General features: G+C 49.7%; 2 protein-coding genes across 5 annotated transcripts in view; both read left to right on the top strand.

Moving 5' to 3' along the window:
- Positions 1-6655: 6655 nt before the first annotated feature.
- On the top strand, positions 6656-15938 carry NR1H2 (nuclear receptor subfamily 1 group H member 2). 4 transcript variants are annotated; one of them, XM_049900845.1, is made up of 10 exons: positions 6656-6786; positions 6921-7028; positions 8146-8207; positions 8308-8439; positions 8701-9042; positions 9130-9389; positions 9568-9747; positions 10801-10927; positions 14845-15053; positions 15410-15938. In XM_049900845.1, the coding sequence occupies exons 3-10, from the start codon at positions 8165-8167 to the stop codon at positions 15554-15556; spliced, it is 1440 nt and encodes a 479-aa protein (XP_049756802.1). In that variant the 5' UTR covers positions 6656-6786; positions 6921-7028; positions 8146-8164; the 3' UTR covers positions 15557-15938. The 4 variants fall into 4 exon arrangements, with proteins under 4 accessions (XP_049756802.1, XP_049756803.1, XP_049756804.1 ...); XM_049900846.1 differs by having other exon boundaries at positions 10828-10927; positions 15410-15936; XM_049900847.1 differs by having other exon boundaries at positions 8752-9042; positions 15410-15935.
- A 131-nt stretch (positions 15939-16069) lies between these two features.
- POLD1 (DNA polymerase delta 1, catalytic subunit) overlaps positions 16070-25356 on the top strand; it is a 28510-nt gene continuing 19223 nt past the window's right edge. The window contains exon 1 of the mRNA XM_049900844.1: positions 16070-17069. Coding sequence (XP_049756801.1) covers positions 17050-17069 — 20 coding nt within the window. The 5' untranslated portion in view covers positions 16070-17049. The remainder of the gene's footprint in view (positions 17070-25356) is intronic.

Raw genomic sequence — 25356 nt, 5'->3', positions numbered from 1 at the left:
TGTGAAAAAAAGAGCCCTGGTGTGCAAAGTTAAGTACTCCGCTGCTAACTGGAAGGCTGGCAGTTTGACCCCACCAGGCAGCTCCAAGGGAGAAAGACTTGGTGATCTACTCCTGTACAGCCTAGGAAACCAGAGGAAGTTCTACTGTGCCATATGCTATGAGTCAAAATCGACTCAATGGCATTCAACAGTAAAAACAATAATAGTAAGAAGTTAGAAATAATTTTGATGTCTATAAAAATAAACACAGTTCCAAAGTATCAAGTTCCTTATTTGAGCCTGGCCCAGTTCATGCTGTTTACCTCATTTAATCATAACAACAATGCACTGAAGTCAATTCTTTCTTTTGTCCCTTGTTTACAGATGAGAACCGAGGCACAGGGACGTTGAGTAATTTGCCTCAACATTACACAACGAGGAAGTGTCAGACACCCAGTTCTGCCAGACCAGGACACCCACATTAACTATTTGCTTTACTGCTAACATGCTTGGGTGGAAAATTCCACGGCCTCAAAGGCCAGGAATGGGTAGTGCATTTGCTGAGCATAAAAGGATCTTTGTATTGTACTGTTTAGTGGACAGCACAAGTTACAAAAACGTACGCATCATATATTCTCGTATATGTATATATATTATCTGATTACTACCTATATGGTGAAAGGATACAACCCTATCCCACACCTTTCCTGACTTTAAACCATGTAGTATCCCCTTGTTCTTTTCAAACGGCTGACTCTTGATCCAAGTACAGATCCCTCACAACGACAATTAAGTGTTCCAGAATTCCCGTTCTCTGCAGTGTTTTTGATAATTTGTTATGAGCTACACAGCCAAATGCCTTTTGCATTGTCAATAAAACACAGGTAAACATCTCTCCCCCACGTGTCTGTCAGTTTGTCGTACTGTGGGGGCTTGTGTGTTGCTGTGATGCTGGAAGCTATGCAACCGGTATTCAGATACCAGCAGGGTCACCCATGGAGGACAGGTTTCAGCTGAGCTTCCAGACTAAGACAGACTAGGAAGAAGGACCCGGCAGTCTACTTCTGAAAAGTATGAGCCAGTGAAAACCTTACGAATAGCAGTGGAACATTGTCTAATATAGTCCTGGAAGATGAGCCCGCCAGGTTGGAAGGCACTCAAAAGATGACTGGGGAAGAGCTGCCTCCTCAAAGTAGAGTCAACCTTAATGAGTGGATAGAGTAAAGCTTCCGGGACCTTCATATGCTGATGTGGCGCAATTCAAAATGAGAAGAAAGAGCTGCAAACTTCCATTAATAATCAGAACCTGGAATGCATGAAATATGAATCTAGGAAAATTGGAAATCACCAAAAATGAAATGGAACGCATAAACATCGATATCCTAGGCATTAGTGAGCTGAAATGGACTGGTATTGGCCATTTTGAGTCAGACAATCATATAGTCTACTATGCTGCGAATGACAACTTGAAGAGGAATGATGTTGCATTCATCGTCAAAAAGAACATTTCAAGATCTATCCTGAAGTACAACGCTGTCAGTGATAGGATAATATCCATACGCCTACAAGGAAGACCAGTTAATACGACTATTCAAATTTACACACCAACCACTAGGGCCAAAGACGAAGAAATAGAAGATTTTTATCAGCTGCTACAGTCTGAAATTGATCGAACATGCAATCAAGATGCATTGATAATTACTGGTGATTGGAATGCAAAAGTTGGAAACAAAGAAGAAGGATCAGTATTTGGACAATATGGCCTTGGTAATAGAAACAATGCTGGAGATGGAATGATAGAATTTTGCAAGACCAACGACTTCTTCATTGCAAATACCTTCTTTCACCAGCATAAACAGTGACTATTTTTATACGCATGGACCTCACCAGATGGAACACACAGAAATCAAATTGACTACATCTATGGAGAGAGACGATGGAAAAGCTCAATATCATCAGTCAGAACAAGGCCAGGGGCTGACTGTGGAAGAGACCATCAATTGCTCATATGCAAGTTCAAGCTGAAACTGATGAAAATCAGACCAAGTCCATGAGAGCCAAAATATGACCTTGAGTATATCCCACCTGAATTTAGAGACCATCTGAAGAGTAGATTTGACGCATTGAACACTAGTGACCAGAGACCAGACGAGTTGTGGAATGACATCAAGGACATCATCTATGAAGAAAGCAAGAGGTCACTGAAAAGACAGGAAAGAAAGAAAAGACCAAGATGGATGTCAGAGGAGACTCTGAAACTTCCTCTTGAGCGTCGAGCAGCTAAAGCAAAAGGAAGAATTGATGAAGTAAAAGAACTGAACAGAAGATTACAAATGGCCTCTTGAGAAGACAAAATAAAGTATTATAATGACATGTGCAAAGAGCTGGAGATGGAAAACCAAAAGGGAAGAACACGCTCAGTGTTTCTCAAGCTGAAAGAACTGAAGAAAAAATTCAAGCCTTGAGTTGCAATAGTGAAGGATTCCATGGGGAAAATATTAAATGATGCAGGAAGCATCAAAAGAAGATGGAAGGAATACACAGAGTCATTATACCAAAAAGAACCAGTCGATATTCAAACATTTCAAGAGGTGGCATATGATCAGGAACCGATGGTACTGAAGGAAGAAGTCCAAGCTGCTCTGAAGGCATTGGCGAAAAACAAGGTTCTGGGAATTGACAGAATACCAGTTGAGGTGTTTCAACAAACAGATGCAGCGCTAGAGGTGCTCACTCATCTATGCCAAGAAGTATGGAAGACAGCTTCCTGGCCAACTGACTGGAAGAGATCTATATTTATGCCTATTCCCAAGAAAGGTGATCCAACCGAATGTGGAAATTATAGAACAATATTGTTAATATCACACGCAAGCAAAATTTTGCTGAAGATCATTCAAAAACGGCTGCAGCAGTATATCGACAGGGAACTGCCAGAAATTCAGGCTGGTTTCAGAACAGGATGTGAAACCAGGGATATCATTGCTGATGTCAGATGGATCCTGGCGGAGAGCAGAGAATACCAGAAGGAAGTTTACCTGTGTTTTATTGACTATGCAAAGGCATTTGACTGTGGATCATAACAAACTATGGATAACACTGCGAAGAATGGGAATTCCAGAACTATTAATTGTGCTCATGAGGAACCTTTACAAGGATCAAGAGGCAGTTGTTCGGACAGAACAAGGGGATACTGATTGGTTTAAAGTCAGGAAAGGTGTGCGTCAGGGTTGTATTCTTCCACCATACCTATTTAATCTGTATGCTGAACAAATAATACGAGAAGCTGGACAATATGAAGAAGAACGGGGCATCAGGATTGGAGGAAGACTCATTAACAACCTGCGTTATGCAGATGATACAACCTTGCTTGCCAAAAGTGAAGAGGACTCGAAGCACTTAGTAATGAAGATCAAAGACCACAGCCTTCAGTATGGATTACACCTCAACATAAAGAAAACAAAAATCCTCACAACTGGACCAATGAGCAACATCATGATAAACGGAGAAAAGATTGAAGTTGTCAAGGATTTCATTTTACTTGGATCCGCAATCAACAGTCACCGAAGCAGCAGTCAAGAAATCAAAAGACGCATTGCATTCGGCAAATCTGCTGCAAAGGACCTCTTCAAAGTGTTGAAGAGCAAAGATGTCACCCCGAGGACTAAGGTGCGCCTGACCCAAGCCATGGTATTTTCAATCGCATCATATGCGTGTGAAAGCTGGACAATGAATAAGGAAGACCAAAGAAGAGCTGACGCCTTTGAACTGTGGTGTTGGCGAAGAATATTGAATATACCATGGACTGCCAAAAGAACGAACAAATCTGTCCTGGAAGAAGTGTGGCCAGAATGCTCCTTAGAGGCACGGATGGCGAGACTGCATCTTACATACTTTGGACATGTTGCCAGGAGGGATGAGTCCCTGGAGAAGGACATCATGCTTGGCAGAGTAGAGGGCCAGCAGAAAAGAGGAAGACCCTCACAAGGTGGATTGACACAGTGGCTGCAACAATGAGCTCAAGCATGACAACGATTGTAAGGATGGCGCAGGACCGGGCAGTGTTTCTTTCTGTTGTGCATAGGGTCTCTATGAGTCGGAACCGACTCAACGGCACCTAGCAACAACAAGAAAACATCCCTCTGGTGTTGTCTGCTTTCAGCCAGGATCCATCTGACATCAGCAATGATATCCCTGGTTCCACGTCTTCTTCCAAGTCTGGCTTGAATTTCTGGCCCTTCCCTGTTGATACACTGCTGCACCTGCTTTTGAATCAGCAAAATTTTGCTGGCATGTGATATTAATGATACTGTTTGATAATTTCCACATTTGGCTGGATCACCTTTCTTGGGAATAGGCATAAATATGGATCTTTTCCAGTCCAGCTGGCCAGGTAGCTGTCTTCCAAATTTCTTGGCATGGATGAGTGAGTACTTACAGTGCTGCATCCATTTGTTGAAACATCTCAACTGGTATTCTGTCAATTCCCAGAGCCTTGTTTTTCGCCAATGCCTTCAGAGCAGCTTGGACTTCTTCCTTCAGTAGCATTGGTTCCTGATCATATGTTACCTTTTAACGTGGGTGAATGTCAACCAAGTTTTTTTTTGGTATAGTGACTCTGTGTATTCCTTCCATCTTCTTTTGATGATTTCTGCTGTTTAATATTTTCCCCGTAGAATCCTTTAGTATTGCAACTCAAGGCTTGAAGTTTTCTTCAGTTCTTTCAGTCTGAGAAATGCTGAGTATGTTGTTCCCTTTTGGTTTTCTATCTCCAGGTTTTCGTACACATCCTCACAATACTTTGTCTTCTCGGACTGCCCTTCCAAATATTCTGTTCAGCTCTTTTACTTCATCATTTTTTCCTTTTGCTTTAGCTACTCGATGTTCAAAAGTAAGTTTCTGAGTCTCTTCTGACATCCATTTAGGTCTTTTCTTTCTCTCCTGTCTTTTTTAATGACCTCTTGCTTTCTCCATGTATGATGTCATTCCACAATTTGCCTGTCTTGGAAGTACAACCAAAATGTTCCTTAGAAGAAAGGTTGGCCGGACTACGTCTCACGTACTTTGGACATATTATCAGGAGGTATCAGTCCCTGGAAAAGGCATCGTGCTTGGTAAAATAGAGGGTCAGCAAAAAAGAGGAAGACCCTCAACGAGATGGACTGACATAGTGGTTGCAACAATGTGTTCAAGCATAGCAATGACTGTGAGGCTTGTACAGGGTTGGGAATTGTTTTGTTCTATTATGCATAGGGTTGCTGTGAGTCGGAATTGACTGGAAGGCACCTAACGACAACATTATATAGAAAGAGCTCATTCGGGGGGGGGGAAGGGTAGCAGCATATTTAAAAGAACAGCTGAGCTAAGACTTAGCACAGAAGTGGGTCTCAGACCTTTTGCTTCTAAATTGGTCCTGGCTTTTATCTGGTGACATATGTCCAGTGTTTTTAGTTCCTTGACATGAGTTTCTTGGTTCCTCAAACCAAAAGACCAAACCCAGTGCCGTCGAGTCAATTCTAACTCATAGCGACCCTATAGGACAGAGTAGAGCTGCCCTAAAGAGTTTCCAAGGAGCGCCTGGCGGATTTGAACTGTCCACCCTTTGGTTAGCAGCCGTAGCACTTAACGACTAAGCGCCAGGGTTTCCTTGGTTCCTAGGCAGGACTAATTATGACATGGGGCAATCAAATCGTTTCTGTGTCTATGCAGGATTCTAGTTTTAGTTGGTTTGCCTAAAAAACAATCCTAAGAGGAAGCATTAAGGGAAATCTGGTTGCTTATTGTTCAAAATTTAGCCTCAGGTTAAGATACTGGTTCTCTTGTGTCCGGCCTACGCCATATGTTGTTTGCTTTCGAATTTTTACAGCTTCTGCTCGCAAGAGGGTTAATTTTACCTCAGGACCCCAGACCTGTCTCAGAACATTATCGGATATAGTGCAGGATGATAAGCCCCTCATGGTGGAAGGCACTCAAAAGGCGACTGGGGAAGAGCTGCCTCCTCAAATAGAGTTGACCTTAGTGATGTGGATGGGGTAAAGCTTTCGGAACCTCATTTGCTGTCGTGGCACTACTCAAAATGAGAAGAAACAGCTGTAACATCCACTAACAATCGGATTATGGAATGCTCGAAGTATGAATCTAGGACAGACAGAATGCTGATTAGTAAAGAGGATGATGAGACTTGTGTCATGTACTTCAGACATGTTATTAGGAGAGACCAGTCCGTGGAGAAGGACATCATGCTTGGAAAAGTAGAGGCTCAGTGAAAAACAGGAAGACCACCACAAGACGGATTAACACATTGGCTGCAATGATGGGCTTAAGCATAGAAACGCTTGTGAGGATGGCACAGGACCGGACGTTGTTTAGTTCTGTTATGCGTACAGTCTCTATGAGTCGGATTAAACTCCAGGGCACCTAACAATAACGAATCTTTGGCTGCGGGCCCAGAGAGGCCACAGAAGCGCTAAGGCCACACAGCTCGGGACGGGAAGGTTGGGGACTGGCAACGCCCCCTCAAGGACATTTGATTGCTTTGGCGCGGAACTCCTCAGCCACACCCTAGTGGAGCAACCCGGAGGGGGCAAACTTCCGGTGGGTGTGCCACTTTCGTGCGGGGCAGCCGATTCAGCTGTTGTAACGCGCACCGGAATTCCGTCATCTGTCACTCCCCGCCCTTTTCCGGAGGTGACGCACGACGGGGTTGCCGGAAGAAGTGGCGAAGTTACTTTTGAGGGGACCGGAGCAGTGGCGGCGTTCAAGGGGATACAGAGAAGGAGGAAGCGGAGCAGAGAAAGCGGACAGAGTCAGGTGCACCCGAGGGGGGCGTGGGAGGAGTCCGGGGCTATGGCATCTCAGCCCTTCCCGCGCCGCTCCATTCAGCCCCCTTCTTTCGTTCTTCCCCCGCCCCTTCATAACTCGTACCGCCCCCCGGCTGTTTCCAGGGTAACGGAACCAGGAGACCCCGCGAGAGGCCGCCCCGAAGACCCCCACGCGCAGCCATGAGCCCCGCCCCCCGCTGGTGTTTGGAGAGGGGCGGGACCTGGAGCGAGGTGTGGGGGCGGAGCATGATGGGGCGAGGGGGAAAAGCCTGACGGGAGGGGAGGGGGCGGGGCTTGTAGAGAGGGGGTACGGATGGGGCGGGGCTTGGAGCACGATGTTGGGGGCGGCCGTGAGCGGTGGAGATGAGAACCGAACTTGGAAAGAAGGGGGTGAGGATCTGAAAGGAAAAGATGCGGACAGAACTAAAGTTTGCTCAGAAGAAGTGACGTGGAGTCTGAGTACCCAAGCCAGTAGTCGTGTGGTGGATTCTGCCTTATAGTGACCCTGTAGGACAGAGTAGAACTTCCCCATGGGATATCTGGTAGGGGCTGGTGGAGTCAAACTGCTGAACTTTGGGTTAGCAGCTGTAGCTCTTAACCTCTGCACCACCAGGGTTCCTGAATAAGTAAAACCAAAAAGACCCCACCTGTTGCCTAAGAGTCTATTGTGAACCACAGCGACTGTGTAGGCCAAGAGTAGAATGGCCCCATAGAGTTTCCAAGGAGTGCCTGGTGGATTCGAACTGCCGACCTTTTGGTTAGCAGCTGTAGGTCTTAACCATCAGGCCACCCGCATAAGAACAGGTGGGGTGGAATTTGATGGGAGGGAGGAGTGAATGCTTAGCAGGATTGAAGGAGGAGGGTGGGACCTGGAAGTAGCAGGTAGGAGGGAAAAACCTTAGTAGGGTGTGCCTTGGAGCAGAAGGGGCCAGACCTGGGGACATGGGGAGGGGAGGAGCCTGGAGCAGAAAAAGGGCAGAGCCTTTTAGAATAGGATGGGAGGGTTTGAAGGTAGGAGCTCCTGGTGGCGTCTTTATGGAGTTGGGGAGGAGTCTGGGAGAGATGGAAGGAGGAGAGGGGACCTCATTAGCACATGTAACTAGCTCAGAGGAGACCCATCCTGACTCCTCAAGTCTCTTAAAATGTGTTGCCATCGAGTCGATTGTGACTCATAGTGGCCCTGTAGGAGAGTAGACCTTACCCATAGAGTTCCAAAGCAGACTGCCACATCTTTCTCCCGCAGAGCAGCTGGTGGGTTCAAACGAGCAACCTTTCAGTTAGTAGCTAAGTACATAACTACTGCGCCACCAGGACTCCTTTTGAGGCTCATAATCCCCCTGTATTGCAGGCTGCTCCGTGACCCCACCATGTCCACCCCCACCACCAGTTCCCTGGACAGCCCCCTGCCTGGTGAGTGTCCCGCACCCACACCCAGCCCACCCCCCCGCAACACACACACATCGGTCAGGAAGGAGGCACTCACTGTGCCTCCCTGTTGCCTCTCTCCCAGGAAATGGCCCCCCTCAGCCTGGAGCCCCCTCTTCTTCACCTGCTATAAAGGAGGAGGGCCCTGAGCCTTGGCCTGGGGGTCCAGACCCCGATGTCCCAGGCACAGATGGGGCAGGCTCTGCCTGCAGCGTGGGTGAGATGGGGCCCCAGGATGGGATGTGGAAGTAGGTGTTGGGGCTCAAGGTGGGATCTGGGAAGGTAGAAAGATTAGAACCAGGATGGGGAGATGGCAAGCCCCTGCCTCTTGTTGATTTTTTGCCTCTCTCGTTCCCCCTTGTCATCTCTTGCTTTGATTCATTCTTTGGGGTGCACTGACACATCTTTCTCTCTGGTCTCCATCTCCTTGGGTGTTCACATCTCCCTGCTCGGGCTTCCACCCTGGGACCTCTCTTAGGCCTGTCTCCCTGTGGCTCCTTCTCTCATGATCTTCATCTGACCACCCTAGTCATCCCAGACCCAATGGAGGAGCCAGAGCGCAAGCGGAAGAAGGGCCCAGCTCCCAAGATGCTGGGCCATGAGCTGTGCCGCGTGTGCGGGGACAAGGCCTCTGGCTTCCACTACAACGTACTCAGCTGCGAGGGCTGCAAGGGCTTCTTCCGGCGCAGTGTGGTCCGTGGTGGGGCTGGGCGCTATGCCTGCCGGGGCGGTGGAACGTGTCAGATGGACGCCTTTATGCGGCGCAAGTGCCAGCAGTGCCGACTACGGAAGTGCAAAGAGGCGGGGATGAGGGAGCAGTGTAAGTGTGGGCGGTGGGATGCGGGGCTGTGCCAGCCCGGCGCCCACTCTCCTTAGAGCCTCTGCTGAGGTCCGTGTGCCCACACAGGTGTCCTCTCCGAAGAACAGATTCGGAAGAAGAAGATACAGAAGCAACAGCAGCAGCAGTCACCCGTGGGGTCAGGAGGTGGCAGCAGCTTATCCTCTGGGCCTGGGGCCTCCCCTGGGGAGCCTGAAGGGGGCAGCCAGGGCTCTGGGGAAGGAGAGGGCGTCCAACTAACGGCGGCTCAGGAACTTATGATCCAGCAGTTGGTGGCGGCCCAGCTGCAGTGCAACAAGCGCTCCTTCTCAGACCAGCCCAAAGTCACGGTATGGGCCCTCGTGCAGCCTCGAGGAGGGCCAGGCACACCAGGGTCGAGCCGGCAGGGCTGTGGCCTAAAGCAAGGGAGGGCAGGAGCTCTAGAGGATGAGGCTTGGCCTCCAGGTGCCCCCGTGGCCCTGGTTCCAGGGAAGAGTCTTGTGTGACTCTGGCCACCTGTGTCCTCAGCCCTGGCCTCTGGGTGCAGACCCTCAGTCCCGTGATGCCCGTCAGCAGCGCTTCGCCCACTTCACAGAGCTGGCCATCATCTCCGTGCAGGAGATTGTGGACTTCGCCAAGCAGGTACCCGGCTTCCTACAGCTGGGCCGAGAAGACCAGATCGCTCTCCTCAAGGCATCCACCATCGAGGTAATGGCTGGCCCGCCCATCCCCAGGCAGGCGCTGCCCTCCTGCCTCCGAGGGACCCTGGAGAGGAGCCCTAGGGTAGATGCTGGGTAGCGGCAAGCAGGACTTACCAGTCCCTGCTCTCTTGGAGGAGACATTCCATGGAGGAAGATGTTGTTCTTGTTCTTAGCTGCCATTGAGTCGGTTCTGACTCGTGACTCCACGTGTGCAGAGTAGAACTGCTTCATAGGGTTTTCAAGGCTGTGACCTTTTGGAAGCAGATTGTGAGGCCTGTCTTCGAGGCGCCTCTGGGTGGGTTCAAATCACCAACCTTTTAGTTAGTAGTCGAGTGCTTAACTGTTAATGCCACCCAAGGACTCGTTACAGAGGAAGGTAGTGGATGTCAGATGCATTCACAGGACCATCAGAGTTTTGCTGATCCCAGGACAGAAAGGAACAAGGGGTTGAGTTTGAGGACTGGGCTAGAGGGGCCTGCTTTAGGAAGAGTGTGCCAAGAAGGCTTTCTCCAGGATAACAAATAAGTATTGATTGTCTGCTGTATAGGAGCCTTGGTGGCACAACAGTTAAGTGCTTGGCTGCTAACCAAAAGGTTGGCTTTGGAACTCACCCAGTGGCTCTTCAAGAGAAAGACCTGGCGATCTGCTTCCGTAAAAGATTACAGCCTAGAAAACCCTATGGGGCGGTTTTACTGTGTCACATGGGGTTGTTACAAGTCGGAATCAACTCCAGGGCACCTAAGAACAACAATAGCCTACTGTGTGCCAGGCTCTGTCCTAGGTGTTGGGGATAGAGCAATGAACCAGACAGACAAAGATAGACGAACACTTCTGCTGCCTTCCTGGTACAGATCTGGGAAAAGCATGAGCTACGTGGAGGATGCAGTGCGTGCTGAAGCCTGGGGGAGGGAAGGAGCCTGGAGAGCTCCACGTGTGGACCAGCGGTGATGTAGCTGAGAGCAGGGGTCAGGGTTGAGCAGTGATCCTGATGAGACCAGCCCCTGACTTGGGCCGAAAGGGGAGGCCTAAAGGGTTACACAGGGCCCCCTCGTGCCCCCAGCCTCCCCCTGGTCCCCACCACCCTCAGATCATGCTGCTGGAGACGGCCAGGCGCTACAACCATGAGACGGAGTGCATCACCTTTCTGAAGGACTTCACCTACAGCAAGGACGACTTCCACCGTGCGGGTAGGCCAAGCGCAGCATCATAGTTACCTAGAGCTGCTGTGACAGAAAAACACCACGGCAGGGTGGGGAGGTGTGGGGGTAGCAAGGCCTTTCAGGAAGACATTTATTGTCTCAGAGATGGGAGGTCCTGGTGGCACAAAGGTTAACTGCTCAGCTGCTACCATAAAGCTTAGTGGTTCAAGCTCACCCAGGGTCTCTCCGGGGAAAAGACCTGGTAACCTGCTCCTGTAAAGATTAACCCAAAACCAAACCAAACCAGATGCTATCAAGTCGATTCTGACTCATGGTGACTCTAGGACAGAGTCGAAGTGCCCCATGGGGTTTCCAAAGCTCTAATCTTTATGGAAATAAACTGTCACATCTTTCTCCTGCGGAGCAGGCTGGTGGGTTTGAACCGCCGACCTTTCAGTTAGTAGCCAAGCACTTAACCACTGCTCCACCAGGGCTCCTCTGTAAAGATGACAGCCTAGTAAACCCTAGGGGGCAGTTCTACTGGGGGCAGCTCTGCTCTGTCACATGAGATCAGTACGAGTGAAAAATGATTCAGCAGCACTCAACAACAACAAAGTCTAAAGCAGGATGTTGTCCATGTTGGTTACTTCTGGGCGCCTCTCCTCTAGTTTCCAGTGGCTACTGCAATCCTTGCCATTCCTTTGCTTGTAGATGGGTCCTAACAGGTGTCTCTCTTGACCTTGTATGTGCCTGTTCTGATTTTTATACCACCACTGCGAAGGGATTAGTTTTAGGGCCCACCCTACTCTGATGTGACGTCATTACCATAACAAAAAAACCCTTATCTCCAAACAGGGTTCTATTGATAGGTACAGGGATTAGGACGTCCTTATAACTTTTTAGGGAATACAGTCCATCCATGACGGGCAGGCTTGGGAGCCACCTGGTACCCTTCTCGGCCCCTGCTGGCTGGCATACCTCGGGCTGTCACACTTCTGGCTGATCCTGCATTTCATTATGTCCAAAGTGGTGGTGAGGGGTGAGCCCGCCTCATAACAAGCCTTCAGCGAGACAAGAGGTGCTCTGTACGGTGGGACACAAAGGAGGATGCCACAGAGTTTGTCGGCTGTCATGGGGGGCATCTTGGTGGGAATTAGGCAAAGGCACTGGCCTCCACCCTGATCTCTCAGCCAAGGGAGAGCAGGCTGGATTGTGTGCAGAACACTGTGCAGTGTACAACGTACAGCCTGTGCCGCTGGAGGGAGCAACCCTGGTCCCTGCTCTCCAAGAGCATTTACCTGGGGGATGTGGGCAGGCAGGTGGGCTTCCTGGAGGAAGTGCAGTTGAGCTGAGGCCTGAGGGGTAAGAAGCACCACCTAAGGGACAGGGGTGGGGATAGCATTGAGGCCAGGTTGCAGCGTGCATAAAGGCCCAGCTCCCTCATCTTCTTCTAGCCTCCAGCCTCTCCATCACCCAAGACAGTCCCAGGAACCCTTTGAGTGTGAGTTTAGCAGGGCAGCACAGGGAGGGGCGAGTGTTTCTGGCAAGGGCATCAGCATGTGCAAAGGCCCTGAGGCAGGGAAGAGCTGCCAGGTTTGAGGAACTATAGAAGGCCAAGGCAGCCAAAACACAGAGATGGGGCTGCAGAGGGGGCAGGGCATCCAGCCACTTCATACCCCCTGTCTGCCACCACCCCAGGCCAGACTTCCTGGAACATTGCAGGGTACCTCGGCATGGGGCTCCCTGCCTCCACTCCTGCCTGATCCAGTCTGTTCTCTCACATGGCCGCCAGAGGACGCCTCATGCCCCTCCTCTGCGTAGAACCCTTCACTGCTCTCAAGCAGAGAAAAGCGAAAGCCACTCACCGCAGCCCTCACAGCCCCACAGGATCAGCCTCACCTCCCACCCTCTCCCTGTTGCTCCCTCAGCTCCAGCCACACAAGCCTCTTGCCCTGATTTGAACGCACTAAGTGTGCTCCTGCCTAAGGGCCTTTGCATTTGCTGTTCCCTCTGCATGGAACCAAGCTGACCAACTTGTTCTGGTTTTAACACTGAAAGTCCTGTGGGCCAGAAAACCCCAGTCTCAGGCAAACCAGGCACTTGGTCACCCTGCCTGGCACAGTCACATGCCCTTGTTACTTCTTCTCTTAGGGTGACTGCTGAAATGACACCTTCAGGTCAAGTGTCATCGAGGATGACACAGAGCGTCTCTGTGGTCACACAGGGCATCTTAGGAAAAGGCACTAGCCCCTACCCTGATCTTGGCCAAGGGAGAGCAGACTGAATCTCAGTGCATTGTGCAGTGCACAACCTACACAGCTGGATGGGGCAGCCCTAGCCAGCCCTTCTTCAGCTCATTGCTCAAATGACACATTTGAGTCGCATGTCCCCCTACAGTGAGACCTTCCCTGACCACCTTGTCTAAAACATAATTGTGACCCTCAACAATCCTGAATACTCTTCCCTCCCTGCCTCATTTTGTTCCATAGAACTTATCACCGTCTGACAAGCTAGATATTTTACTTCCAGGTATTTCTAGTGTTTGTCCCTTCAACCTTCAAATGTAAGTTCCACAAGGGCGGTGACTTTGTCCTGGCAACGGCTCTGTCTCAGGGCCTGGTGTATAGTGGTGGTGTTAGCGGCCATCAAGTTGGCGGCACCTCATGGTGACCCCACCCACTGCACAATCTTGCTCCACTTCCACCGTCATTGGCATGCTGGAGTCCATTGTTGTGGCCACTGTGTGTTTTGAGTGTCTAGGAACCTAGGGGGCTCATCTTCCAGCACGCTGTCAGACAGTATTATGTTGTGATCCATAGGGTGTGTGTTGGCTCATTTTCAGAAGTAGATCACCAGGCCTTTCTTCCTAGTCTGTCTTAGTCTGGAAGCTCCGCTGAAACTTGTCCACCATGGGTGGCCCTGCTGCTATTTGAAATACCGGTGGCGTAGCTTCCAGCATCATTGATACATGCAAGCCACCACAGTGGGACAAACTGACAGATGGGTGGTGATGGTGCACAGCAGGTGCTTACTAAAGTGGAGTGAACTCACGAGGCAGTCTCGGGACTGAGTATGGCCTTTACCCGGAGAGCAGGGGGACCACCGCAGGGGTAACGTGACCTGACCTAGGATTAAAAAGACTTTCCTCTGGCACAAGGACAGCTGTAGGGCAGCCAGGGAGGAGTAGCTGCGTTTGTGCAGCGAGAGTGAGTTGGAGACACTGAGTAAATGCTCTCTCTCCTGATGCATGCCATCATCTAGGGAAGAGGTATTACATCTGCTAGGAGCCCTGGTGGTGCAGTGGTTAAGTGCTCAGCTGCTAACTGAAAGGTTGGCGGTTCAAGCCCACCAGTGGCTCCGTGGGAGAAAGACCTGGTGATCTGCTTCCATAAAGATTAAACCAAAAAAGAAAAAAAAAAACCCATTGCTGTTGAGTCCATTCTAACTCACCGCGACCCTGTAAGACAGAGTAGAACTGCCCCATAGAGTTTCCAAGGCTGTAATCTTTACAGAAGCAGACTGCCACCTTTCTTCTGTGGCGCGGCTGGTGGGTTCTAACTGCTGATCTCTCAGTTAGCAGCAGAGCGCTTAATCACTGTGCCACCAGGGTTCCTTTCATAAAGATTATTCACAGTGACCCCATGTGACAAAATAGAACTGCTCCATAGGGTTTCTTAGGCCATAAAGATTACAGCCTAGGAGCCCTATGGGGCAGTTCTGCTCTGTCACATGGGGTTGCTATGAATCAGAATTGACTCATAGCACCCAGCGACAACAACATGTCAGGCAGTTGTATAGGCACGGGGACACAGAAGGGAACAAAAATGACAAAGACCTTGCAATCACCACCATTGGTGGTGGGCAGGTCAGGGCCCTGGGCACAGGGGCCAGTTTCAGGCCAGGGAAATTTGGAAAGCAGGCAGTCTTCCCACGCCCTTCCTCCTCTGGCCCCTGCCCTGCTACAGGCCTGCAGGTAGAGTTCATCAACCCCATCTTCGAGTTCTCACGGGCCATGCGGCGGCTGGGCCTGGACGATGCTGAGTATGCCCTCCTCATCGCCATCAACATCTTCTCGGCTGACCGGCCCAACGTGCAGGAGCCCAGCCGTGTGGAGGCACTGCAGCAGCCCTACGTGGACGCGCTGCTCTCCTACACGCGCATCAAGAGACCACAGGTACGGGCTACCCAGAGCAGAGACCCAGCCCCGAGGCCCTGGCGAGGGACCAGGCTCATGTGGGTCAGTCCTCAGGGAGTCCTCAGGGTCTGTGCCTGGGGCTGGAGTCCTACGTCCTCGTCAAAGCCCAGACTCCGTCTGCCCCACAGCAGCTCCCTGAGCCCCGGTCGCTGTTCCCTCACAAGGTCTGTCCTCAGACCCCTGTCCTCCCACTGAGGAGCCAGGCCTGGTCCAGGTCTGGTGGTGGAGGGTGGGTAGGCCGGGTGCGGTGGGGTAGCCTTCAAGTCCATGCTCTGCCTAAGCTGGCTGTCTGAGGGAGGCCAGCAGTGCCCCTCATCAGTGCCACCCGCCCGCAGGACCAGCTGCGCTTCCCTCGCATGCTGATGAAGCTGGTGAGCCTGCGCACGCTGAGCTCCGTGCACTCGGAGCAGGTCTTTGCCCTTCGGCTCCAGGACAAGAAGCTGCCGCCCCTGCTGTCGGAGATCTGGGACGTGCACGAGTGAGGGGCCCGCCCCACGGCCGTCAGCAGATGGACACTGCTGCCCCTTCCTCCTTCTGGGCTGGAAGGGGGCCTGCCGGGCCTGAGGGCCCGCCCTGTGGCTCTGCCAGGCCTCAGCCTTTGGGGTGACCCGGGTCAGCGTCCAGGCAGGCTCCCTTCCTGCCCAGCAAGTCTTCCTGGGAGGGCAGAGGGGTCATAGTTCCCAACCTCTGACCTCTCCCAGTGCTCCCGGTTGCCTTCCCCACCCAGCTTACACCTCCAGCCCACCGCGCAGTGCACCTTGAACAGAGGGAGGGGAGGGACCACATCTCTCCCAACAGCCCGAGAGACCAGAGGGTCCCCCCGCCTTTCTCTACTCCTTTTATTTAATAAAATTAAAAAAAAACCAAATAGGAATACAAACCTGCTCTGAGCTGGAGTGTGGTCAAGAGGTGGAGAAGGGGTGGGCTGCCAGGGTCTCCATTCACGCCAGCCCCTGGACCAGCTCCAGCGGAGTTCTCATCGACCAGGCTGCTGGGGCCAGACCCAGATAAGCACAGCACAGGTCTTGTGTGCCAGGCCCCAGGGACTCCAGAGGAGAGGCCTGCCGGCCTGGGGCCACCTTCCTGTACAAGATGAATCAGAACCTTGCGAAGGACAAATGGGGCATAAGTGGATGAGGGGGACAGGACTTTTTGCTCAGTATTTGCCGAGGTCCTTGCAACTGAGAACGGCAACCTGTGGGCGTGGAGTCCCTGAGTGGTGCAAACAGGCTGCTTACTGAAAATTTGGTGGTTGGAGTCCACCCAGAGGCGCCTCAGAAGGTCAGGCAATCAGCTTCTGAAAAATCAGCTGCTGAAAACCCTGCGGCACACAGTTCTACCCTGACACACATGGGGCTGCCGGGAGTCAGAGTTGACCCCAGCACATTTGGTTTGCTGGGGACCAGGCTTCCATTCAACAAACATTTATTGTTTACTACAGTAAAATCTGTGTAAGGCAGAAACCTTTCAGAAAAAGAAAACTTGAATAATAGCAATAGAAAAGTGGTAAGACTGCATTCTGCTAAAGGTGGAAAACTTGCCAGACCCAGGAGAGGCAGGCCCGTCAAGTTCTGGCTCTCACAGGTTTCACTGTACATGCCAAACGCAGTTGAAGGCGCTGAAAAAAATCAACGGACACTGAAGTTGCAACCAGTCGGGTGGCAGCGGGCAGATAGTTGGGACAGAATATTTGGGAATAGGAGCTTTAATAGCAGCGGCCCGTGGTAGTGTGGGGGTCCAAAGGAGGTGGCCAGGCGAGGCTTCACAGGGACCTAAAAGATGAGGTGGCTGGAGTCCAAGTTGAGGGAATCCATGGGCACAGACTGGAAAGTAAGAAACCTGATGATGTAGTTTAGAACAAGGGCAGGCCATTGAGTTCCCACAATTCCTCCTTCTGAGCCAGGCCCTCAGGGGACACCGAGGTGAGCTGGACTGGCAGTACCGGTCCAGGGTGAATAGCGGCCTGTTTTCAGGGATGGGCTGGGTACCGAAAAGGTATGTTTATTTCGGAAGAGTATGGTTATATGCGATCGCCCTAGCCTGGCAGTCTCCCCGCCCTGCGCTGGGTCTAGTTTACAGAGGGGAAACTTTGAGGCCGTGAGACGGGCGAAGTAGCTAGGCCACGACCCGAGCGCGTATCTGCCAGGATCTACAGGGAGTAAAGACCCGAGCGAGCTGGACTGACCAAGACTCAGCGCTCTGGCATGAAGCCGGAGGATGCGCGCGCAGCACTCAAGGATGGGACGAGGAGGGGGAGGGCGGGGAAGAGTCCGGCGCCAGCCAGGGTCGCTGCGCGCGCAGGCAGTGCCAAGCGCGAACTCGCGGCGGGGCGTGGCCTACTCACCAGCAACACGGAGGGGCGTGGCCTTGGCCGCACCAGCCATGAGGAGGCGGGGTTTGGCGGGGACCTGTTTGTAGGGGGCGAGGCCACAACCCAAGTTGGGTGAAGGGGCGTGGCCTGTTCCCTTGCGGGAAGAACAGGGCGAGGCCTGGGAAGTCAAGTTGGGGAATGGGGCGTGGCCTTATCCGTATATGGATAGAAGGGGCGTGGCACGGCCCGGGGTGCGACCGCTGTGCGCCTGCTCGCGCCGGAGTCAGGGGTTACGGCGGCGTCGGCTGTGGCGGGAAACGCTGTTTGAAGCGGGTAAGTAGAGGAAGAAAGGGAGTTGGGGGCTTCGGCCTGGCAGGGTAAGCGGCTCGAGGAGTGCGGCACAGGGGCAAGAGAGAGGGTTGTGAGGGGTCACGTGGAAACTGGCGGCGTGAGAGAGACCCTTTGCTCCGGGGCCATGCGGCATAGGGACAGGGGCCAGGGATCCTCTGGCGCGTGCGCCGGGGAGCGCGGGAAGATGACATGGGGTGCTTCTCGGCTCTAGGGGTGCATGCGCGGGGTTCGCCGGGCTCCGGGCCTCGGGGTGACGTGCTGGGAGGGTCTTTGGAGCGACGGGATGGGGGAACTGGATAGTGTCCGTGGGGCATGGTGGCATTCTTTATTGTTTACTTATAAACTAAATGTTTATAATCCTCTCTTTGCAACACCTGCTGGAATTGATGACACTTGAAACCACTTGCCGTTGAGTCGATTCAGACTCAGGGCAACCCCACGTGTGCCAGAGTAGAACTGTGCTCTATAGGGTTTTTTTTTTTTTAATGTAATTTTTATTGTGCTTTAAGGGGAAGTTTACAAATCAAGTCAGTCTCTCACACAAAAGCCCATATACACCTTGCTACACACTCCCAATTACTCTCCCCCTAATGAGACAGCCCGCTCTCTCCCTCCACTCTCTGTTTTTGTGTCCCTTTCGCCAGCTTCTAACCCCCTCCACCCTTGCATCTCCCCTCCAGGCAGGAGATGCCAACGTAGTCTCAAGTGTCCACCTGATCCAAGAAGCTCACTCCTCACCAGCATCCCTCTCCAACCCATTGTCCAGTCTAATCCATGCCTGAAGAGTTGACTTTGGGAATGGTTCCTATCCTGGGCCAACAGAAGGTCTGGGGGCCATGACCACCAGGGTCCTTCTAGTCTCTCTCAGACCATTAAGTCTGATCTTTTTACAAGAATTTGGGGTCTGCATCCCACTGCTCTCCTGCTCCCTCAGGGGTTCTCTGTTGTGTTCCCTATCAGGGCAGTCATCGGTTGTAGCCGGGCACCATCTAGTTCTTCTGGTCTCAGGATGATGTAGTCTCTGGTTCATGTGGCCCTTTCTGTCTCTTGAGCTCGTAATCGCCTTGTGTCCTTGGTGTTCTTCATTCTCCTTTGATCCAGGTGGGTTGAGACCAATAGATGCATCTTAGATGGCTGCTTGCTAGCATTTAAGACCCCAGACGCCACTCTTCAAAGTGGGATGCAGAATGTTTTCTTAAAACATTCTATTATGCCAGTTGACTAAGAAGTCCCCTGAAACCATGGTCCCCAGACACCTGCCCCTGCTGCACTGGCCTTGGAAGCATTCAGTTTATTCAGGAAACTGCTTTGCTTTTGGTTTAGTCCAATTGTGCTAACCTCCCCTGTATTGTGTGCTGTCTTTCCCTTCACCTAAAGTAGTTCTTATCTATCTAATTACTGAATGCCCCCTCCCACCCTTCCTTCCTCCCCCCCTCGTAACCACAAAAGAATGTTTTCTTCTCAGTTTAAACTATTTCTGAAGTTCTTATAATTGTGGTCTTATACAGTATTTGTCCTTTTGCAACTGACTAATTTCACTCAGCATAATGCCTTCCAGGTTCCTGCCTGTTATGAAATGTTTCACAGATTCCTCACTGTTCTTTATCGATGTGTAGTATTCCATTGTGTGAATATACCATAATTTATTTATCCATTCATCTGTTGATGGGCATTTTGGTTGCTTCCATCTTTTTACTGTATTGTAAACAGTGCTGCAATAAACATGGGTGTGCATATATCTGTTTGTGTAAAGGCTCTTATTTCTCTAGGATATATTCCAAGGAGTGGGATTGCTGGATTGTATGGTAGTTCTATTTCTAGCTTTTTAAGGAAGCGCCAAATCGATTTCCAAAGTGGTTGTACCATTTTACATTCCCACCAGCAGTGTATAAGTGTTCCATTCTCTCCACAGCCTCTCCAACATTTATTATTTTGTTTTTTGGATTAATGCCAGCCTTGTTGGAGTGAGATGAAATCTCATTGTAGTTTTGATCTGCATTTCTCTAATGGCTAATGATCATGAACATTGCCTCATATATCTGTTAGTTACCTGAATGTCTTCTTTAGCGAAGTGTCTATTCATATCTTTTGCCCATTTTTTAATTGGGTTATTTGTCTTTTTGCAGTTGAGTTTTTCCAGTATCATGTAGATTTTAGAGATCAGGTGCTGATCAGAAATGTCATAGCTAAAAACTTTTTCCCAGTCTGTACGTAGTCTTTTTACTCTTTTGGTAAAGTCTTTGGATGAGCATAGGTGTTTGATTTTTAGGAGCTCCCAGTTATCTAGTTTTTCTTCTAGATTCTTAATAATGTTTTGTATACTGTTTATGCCATGTATTAGGGCTCCTAATGTTGTCCTTATTTTTTCTTCCATGATCTTTTTTGTTTTAGATTTTATATTTAGGTCTTTGATCCATTTTGAGTTAGTTTTTGTGCATGGAGTGAGATATGGGTCTTGTTTCATTTTTTTGCAGATGGATATCCAGTTATGCCAGCACCATTTGCTAAAAAGACTGTCTTTTCCCCATTTAACTGTTTTGGGGCCTTTGTCAAATATCAACTGCTCATATGTGGATGGATTTATGTCTGGATTCTCAATTCTGTTCCATTGGTCCATGTATCTGTTGTTGTACCAGCACCAGGCTGTTTTGACTACTGTGGCGGTATAATAGGTTCTAAAATCAGGTAAAATAAGGCCTCCCACTTTGTTCTTCTTTTTCTGTAATGCCTTATTTTATCCGGGGCCTCTTTCCCTTCCATATGAAGTTGGTCATTTGTTTCTCCATCTCATTAAAGAATGTTGTTGGGATTTGGATCGGAATTGGGATTTGGATCGGAATTAAATGTATGGATCGCTTTGGGTAGAATAGACATTTTTATAATGTTAAGTCTTCCTATCCGCGAGCAAGGTATGTTCTTCTACTTATGTAAGTCTCTTTTGGTTTCTTGCAGAAGCGTACTGTAATTTTCTTTGTATAAGTCTTTTACATCTCTGGTAAGATTTATTCCTAAGCATTTTATCTTCTTGGGGGCTACTGTAAATGGCATTGATTTGGTGATTTCCTCAATGTTCTTTTTGTTGTTGTAGAGGAATCCAACTGAGTTTTATATGTTTATCTTGTATCCCGATACTCTGGTGAACTCTTCTATTAGTTTCAGTAGTTTTCTGGAGTATTCTTTAGGGTTTCCTGTGTATAAGATCGTGTCATCTGCAAATAGAGATACTTTGACTTCTTCCTTGCCAATCTGGATGCCCTTTATTTCTTTATCTAGCCTAATTGCTCTGGCTAGGACTTCCAGCACAATGTTGAATAAGAGTGTGATAAAGGGCATCCTCGTCTGGTTCCTGATCTCGATGGGAATGTTTTCAGGGTCTCTCCATTTAGGGTGATGTTGGCTGTTGGCTTTGTATAAATGCCCTTGATTATGTTGAGGAATTTTCCTTCTATTCCTATTTTGCTGAGAGTTTTTATCATGAATGAGCATTGAACTTTGTGAAATGCCTTTTCTGCATCAATTGATAAAATCACGTGATTCTTGTCTTTTGTTTTATTCATGTGGTGGATTACATTAATTGTTTTTCTAATGTTGAACCATCCCTGCATACCTCGTATGAATCCCACTTGGTCATGGTGAATTATTTTTTTGATATGTTGTTGAATTATATTGGCTAGAATTTTGTTGAGGATTTTTGTATCTACATTCATGAGGGATATAGGTCTATAATTTTCTTTTCTTGTGGTATCTTTACCTGGTTTTGGTATCAGGGATATCTATAGGGTTTTCAATGGCTGATTTTTCAAAAATACTAGCTAGACCTTTCTTCCAAGATGCCTGTGGATGGAATCAAACCTCCAGCATTTCTGTTCCAGCCAGACTATTAACCGTTTGGGCCACCCAGGAACTCTGGTGACACTTGAGGGAACTCAAAACTCACATGATTTGAACTGACCTGTGTTCCAGGCACTGTGCTGGGCAATCCTAGGGACTCTGGCTTGAATGAGACCCCAGTCTAGGGTGTGCACGTGCAATAAGGCAAGTAGGTGTGGGAGCCCTGAGAGGCACCTGTCAGCATGGGGGGGTGGAGCTAAAGCTGTCCCCAGGGATGCACAGCAGTTAGATGGTGGACAGGGAGAAGGATTTTATCCCACAAACACTCAGTATGGCCAGGGGATACAGTGGTAAACAAGCAGACAAATCTGTCATCTTCAAAGGCTGTCTTCCCCACTGGGCTATGAGTCTGAAGGGCAGTTCTTGCTCTTGCCTGTCTTTCTCTGTCTCTCTCCTGGCACTCAGAGAGGAGAGTAGAATGGAGTGGTGGTTAACACTAGGGCTCTGGAGCCAGGCTGCCTGGGTTTGAGCCCTGGCTCTGGCCCCCCTGGCTGGCTGTGTAACCATCAGCAGGTTGCTTTACCTCTCTAGACCTCAGTTCCAGCCATGGTAAAGGGTGGTGATAGCAGCACCGACCTCAGAGGGTTTTGGGAGGATTCTGTGAGCTCCTTCATTTGTCATTTAAGCAAATGTTTATTGAGCACCTACTCTGTCCCAGGCGCAAGATACATTTAGGTGGATGAGATATATTGTTAACCTGATTCATTGCCATCGAGTCGATTCTGACTCAGAGCAACCCTACAGGACAGAGTAGAACTGCCCCATACGGTTTTCAAGGAGCGGCTGGTGGATTCGAACTGCTGACCTTTTGGTTAGCAGCTGAATTCTTAACGACTGTAGCACCAGGGCTCCAGATACATTGTTAGGTGCCATCAAGTTGTTTCTGACTTGTATCAACCCCATGTGACAGAATAGAACTGCCCCATAGGGTTTCCTAGGCTGTAATCTTTACGGAAGCAGATCACCAGGTCCTTCTCCCATGGAGCTGCTGGGTGGATTTGAAATGCCATTCTTTTAGTTAGCAGCCAAATGCTTAACCATTGTGCCACTGGGGCTCTTTGGATGAGATATAGCAGGAAACAAAAGTCAAAATCCCTGCTGTCGCGGAGCTCCCATTCTAGTAGTGGGGACAGACAGTAAACAAGGTAACACAAGCAGTGGTTCTCAGACTTAAGCAGAGTCAGAATCACCTGGAAGGCTTACTAAATCCGAGATTGCCAGGCCCCACCTCCAGAGTTCCTGGTTCTTTAGGTCTGGTGGCGCAGTGGTTAAGAGCTCAGCTGCTAACCAAAAGGTTGACAGTTTGAATCTACCAACTGCTCCTGGGAAACCCTGTGGGGCAGGTCTGCTCTGTCCTATAGAGTCGCTATGAATCAGAACCAACTCCATGGCAACAGGTTTTTGTTTGGGGGGGCAGGGCTGAGAATTTGCATTTCCAACAGGTTCCCACGTCTGGGGACCACACTTTGAGAAACACTGATACAGTACATCAGACAGATACGAGTGCTAGCAAGAAAAATAAAGCAGGGAAAGGGGTTGGAGAGCACCAGGATGGTGGGGCTGGGGTGGTAGGGGCAGGGCTAGGCAGTGCTGCAGTTTTAAACTGGGTGGTCATGGAAGGCCTCACTGAGGTGACATCTGAGCAAAGACCTGAAGGGAGGGAGTGAGCCATGGGGACTTCTGGGGAAAGAGTATTCAGACATAAGGAACAGCCTGTGCAAAAGTCCTGAGGTAGGAGCCAGCCTGGTGTGTTTAAGGAACAGCGAAGACACCAGTGTTGCTGGAGCCAAGTGATCTAGGGGGAGAGGGCTAGGGGTGAGGGCAGAGAGAGAAGAAGCAGGGGAGGGGGGTGCAGCACGCCTTGTGGGCCACGATGAGCACTTTGCTTCAATTCTGAGGTAGATAGGAGCTGGGGCAGTGAGAGGAGAGATGGGGTGGTCTGACGTACTTGTACAGGATCCCTCGCTGCCTGTGGAGAGTATTTGAAATGGGGCAGGGTAGATTGCGGGAGACCAAGGAGGAGGCTCTTCATTCAACAAATATTTCTTTTTTTTTTTTTTTTAATAATATTGCACTTTTAAGGAGTCTTGGCACAGTGGGTAGGCACTTGGCTGGTAACTGAAAGGTTATTGGTTTGAACCCACCAGCCACTGCGTAGGAGAAAGATGTGGCAGTCTGCTTCCATAAACATTTACAGCCTTGGAAACCCTGTGGGACAGTTCTATTCTGTCCCGTCGGGTTAGTGTGAGTTGGAATAGACTTAACAGCAGTGGCTTTGGTTTTGGGTTTTTTATCGTGTTTTCAGTTAAAGTTTACACAGCAGTTTAGGCTCCTGCTTAACAGTTTCTACACAAGTTCCAGTGACATTTGTTACATTCTTCACAATGCATGGACATTCTCATTTCCATTCTAGTTGTTCTGTTTCCTTTAGTCTAGTTTCCCTGACCCCTTACCTTCTCATCTTTGTTTTAAAGTAATTTTTGACCATTTGGTCTCATATAAATGATTTTTTAAAGGAGCACAGTACTCAATGGGTGATGTTCTTTACTTTGTGAGCCTATCCGTAATTTAGCTAAAAGGTGACGTCAGGCTAGTTTCAGTTCAAAGTTTAAAGAGTATTTCAGGGCAGTAGTCTCTGGGAATCCTTCAGTCTCAATCGGTCCAGGAAGTCTGTTTGTTTTGTTTTGTTTTGTTTAGGAATTTGAGGTTCTATTCCACCTTTTTTCTCCCATTCTGTCAGAATCCACTTATTGTGACCTTGATTAGAATGGCTGGTAGTGGTAGCTGGGCACCATCTAGTTTTTCTGGTCTCAGGGCAACAAACATCTCTTGAGTGTCTTCCATGTGCCAGGCACTGTTGTAGACTCTCAGGATACTTCAGGGATCAAAGCTGACAGAATCCCTCCCTGCACGTAGCTCATAGTCCAGCCGGAGGAGGCAGAAAAACAGCAGTCCACAAAATAAAGAAGAACAGGCAATTCTTGTTATTCATGATTGTCACATTCTCTTTGAAGTCCCTGGGTGGTGCACATGGTTAATGTACTCAACTGCTAACCAAAAGGCTGGAGGTTCAAATCCACCCACAGATGCTCTGGAAGAAAGGCCTGGCAATCTACTTCTGAGAAATCAGCCACCGAAAACTGTACGGAGCACAATTCCACTCTGACACACACAGGGTTGCCACGAGTTGGAATTTGTCCACATGGCGTCGCCGCAGCGTCAGAACTCTAACTTCAAGAGGAGAAGGAGAGAGAATCATTATCAGCTGCAACAGCCCAAGGCTGGCTCCTATGAATGGAGCTCAGACATACCTCCCCTCTACAGACCTTTCACCAATTCCTACGCCACCTGTCCCTCCCATGGTACTCTCTGCTCCTTTGCAACTGCCATATAGAACTCACAGACAATACTTACGATTATGGGGTTTATTAGGGAAGTAATAGGTTACAATTCAGGATCAGGAACGACTCAGGATATAGTTCTTCGGTCAGGATGGCTTCTCAGTCATGCCCGTAGGCAGGCTTCTCCCTGGCCCTTGGCCCCTTGGGCCTCTTGGGCTGGCCTGGCCTCTGCCCTGATTGGGCAAGTATTATAAAGCTCTTAAGCTCCACTGATAAGTGCCCAGAGGCACTCCCCTCTGCCAGCAAGCCTCGGCCCAAAGGCACTCAACTCTTTCACTCCATGGATTGGTGAGCTTAGCTTCACCAAGTTCCGCTCCTCCAAGTGCCC

This window comes from Elephas maximus, chromosome 11 (assembly GCF_024166365.1).
Source record: "Elephas maximus indicus isolate mEleMax1 chromosome 11, mEleMax1 primary haplotype, whole genome shotgun sequence".
In the NCBI taxonomy this organism is placed as follows: Eukaryota; Metazoa; Chordata; class Mammalia; order Proboscidea; family Elephantidae; genus Elephas; species Elephas maximus.
The sequence above is the reverse complement of the archived record's forward strand: the minus strand, read 5'-3'. Positions and strand labels throughout refer to the sequence as shown.

Excerpts from the sequence above, each read along its gene's own strand:
- NR1H2 (XM_049900845.1), top strand. The coding sequence starts at position 8,165 with ATGTCCACCCCCACCACCAGTTCCCTGGACAGCCCCCTGCCTG. Across the intron at positions 8,440-8,700 it reads AGGCTCTGCCTGCAGCGTGG|GCCTGTCTCCCTGTGGCTCC; the intron begins GTGAGATGGGGC and ends GACCTCTCTTAG. Across the intron at positions 15,054-15,409 it reads CGCGCATCAAGAGACCACAG|GACCAGCTGCGCTTCCCTCG; the intron begins GTACGGGCTACC and ends ACCCGCCCGCAG.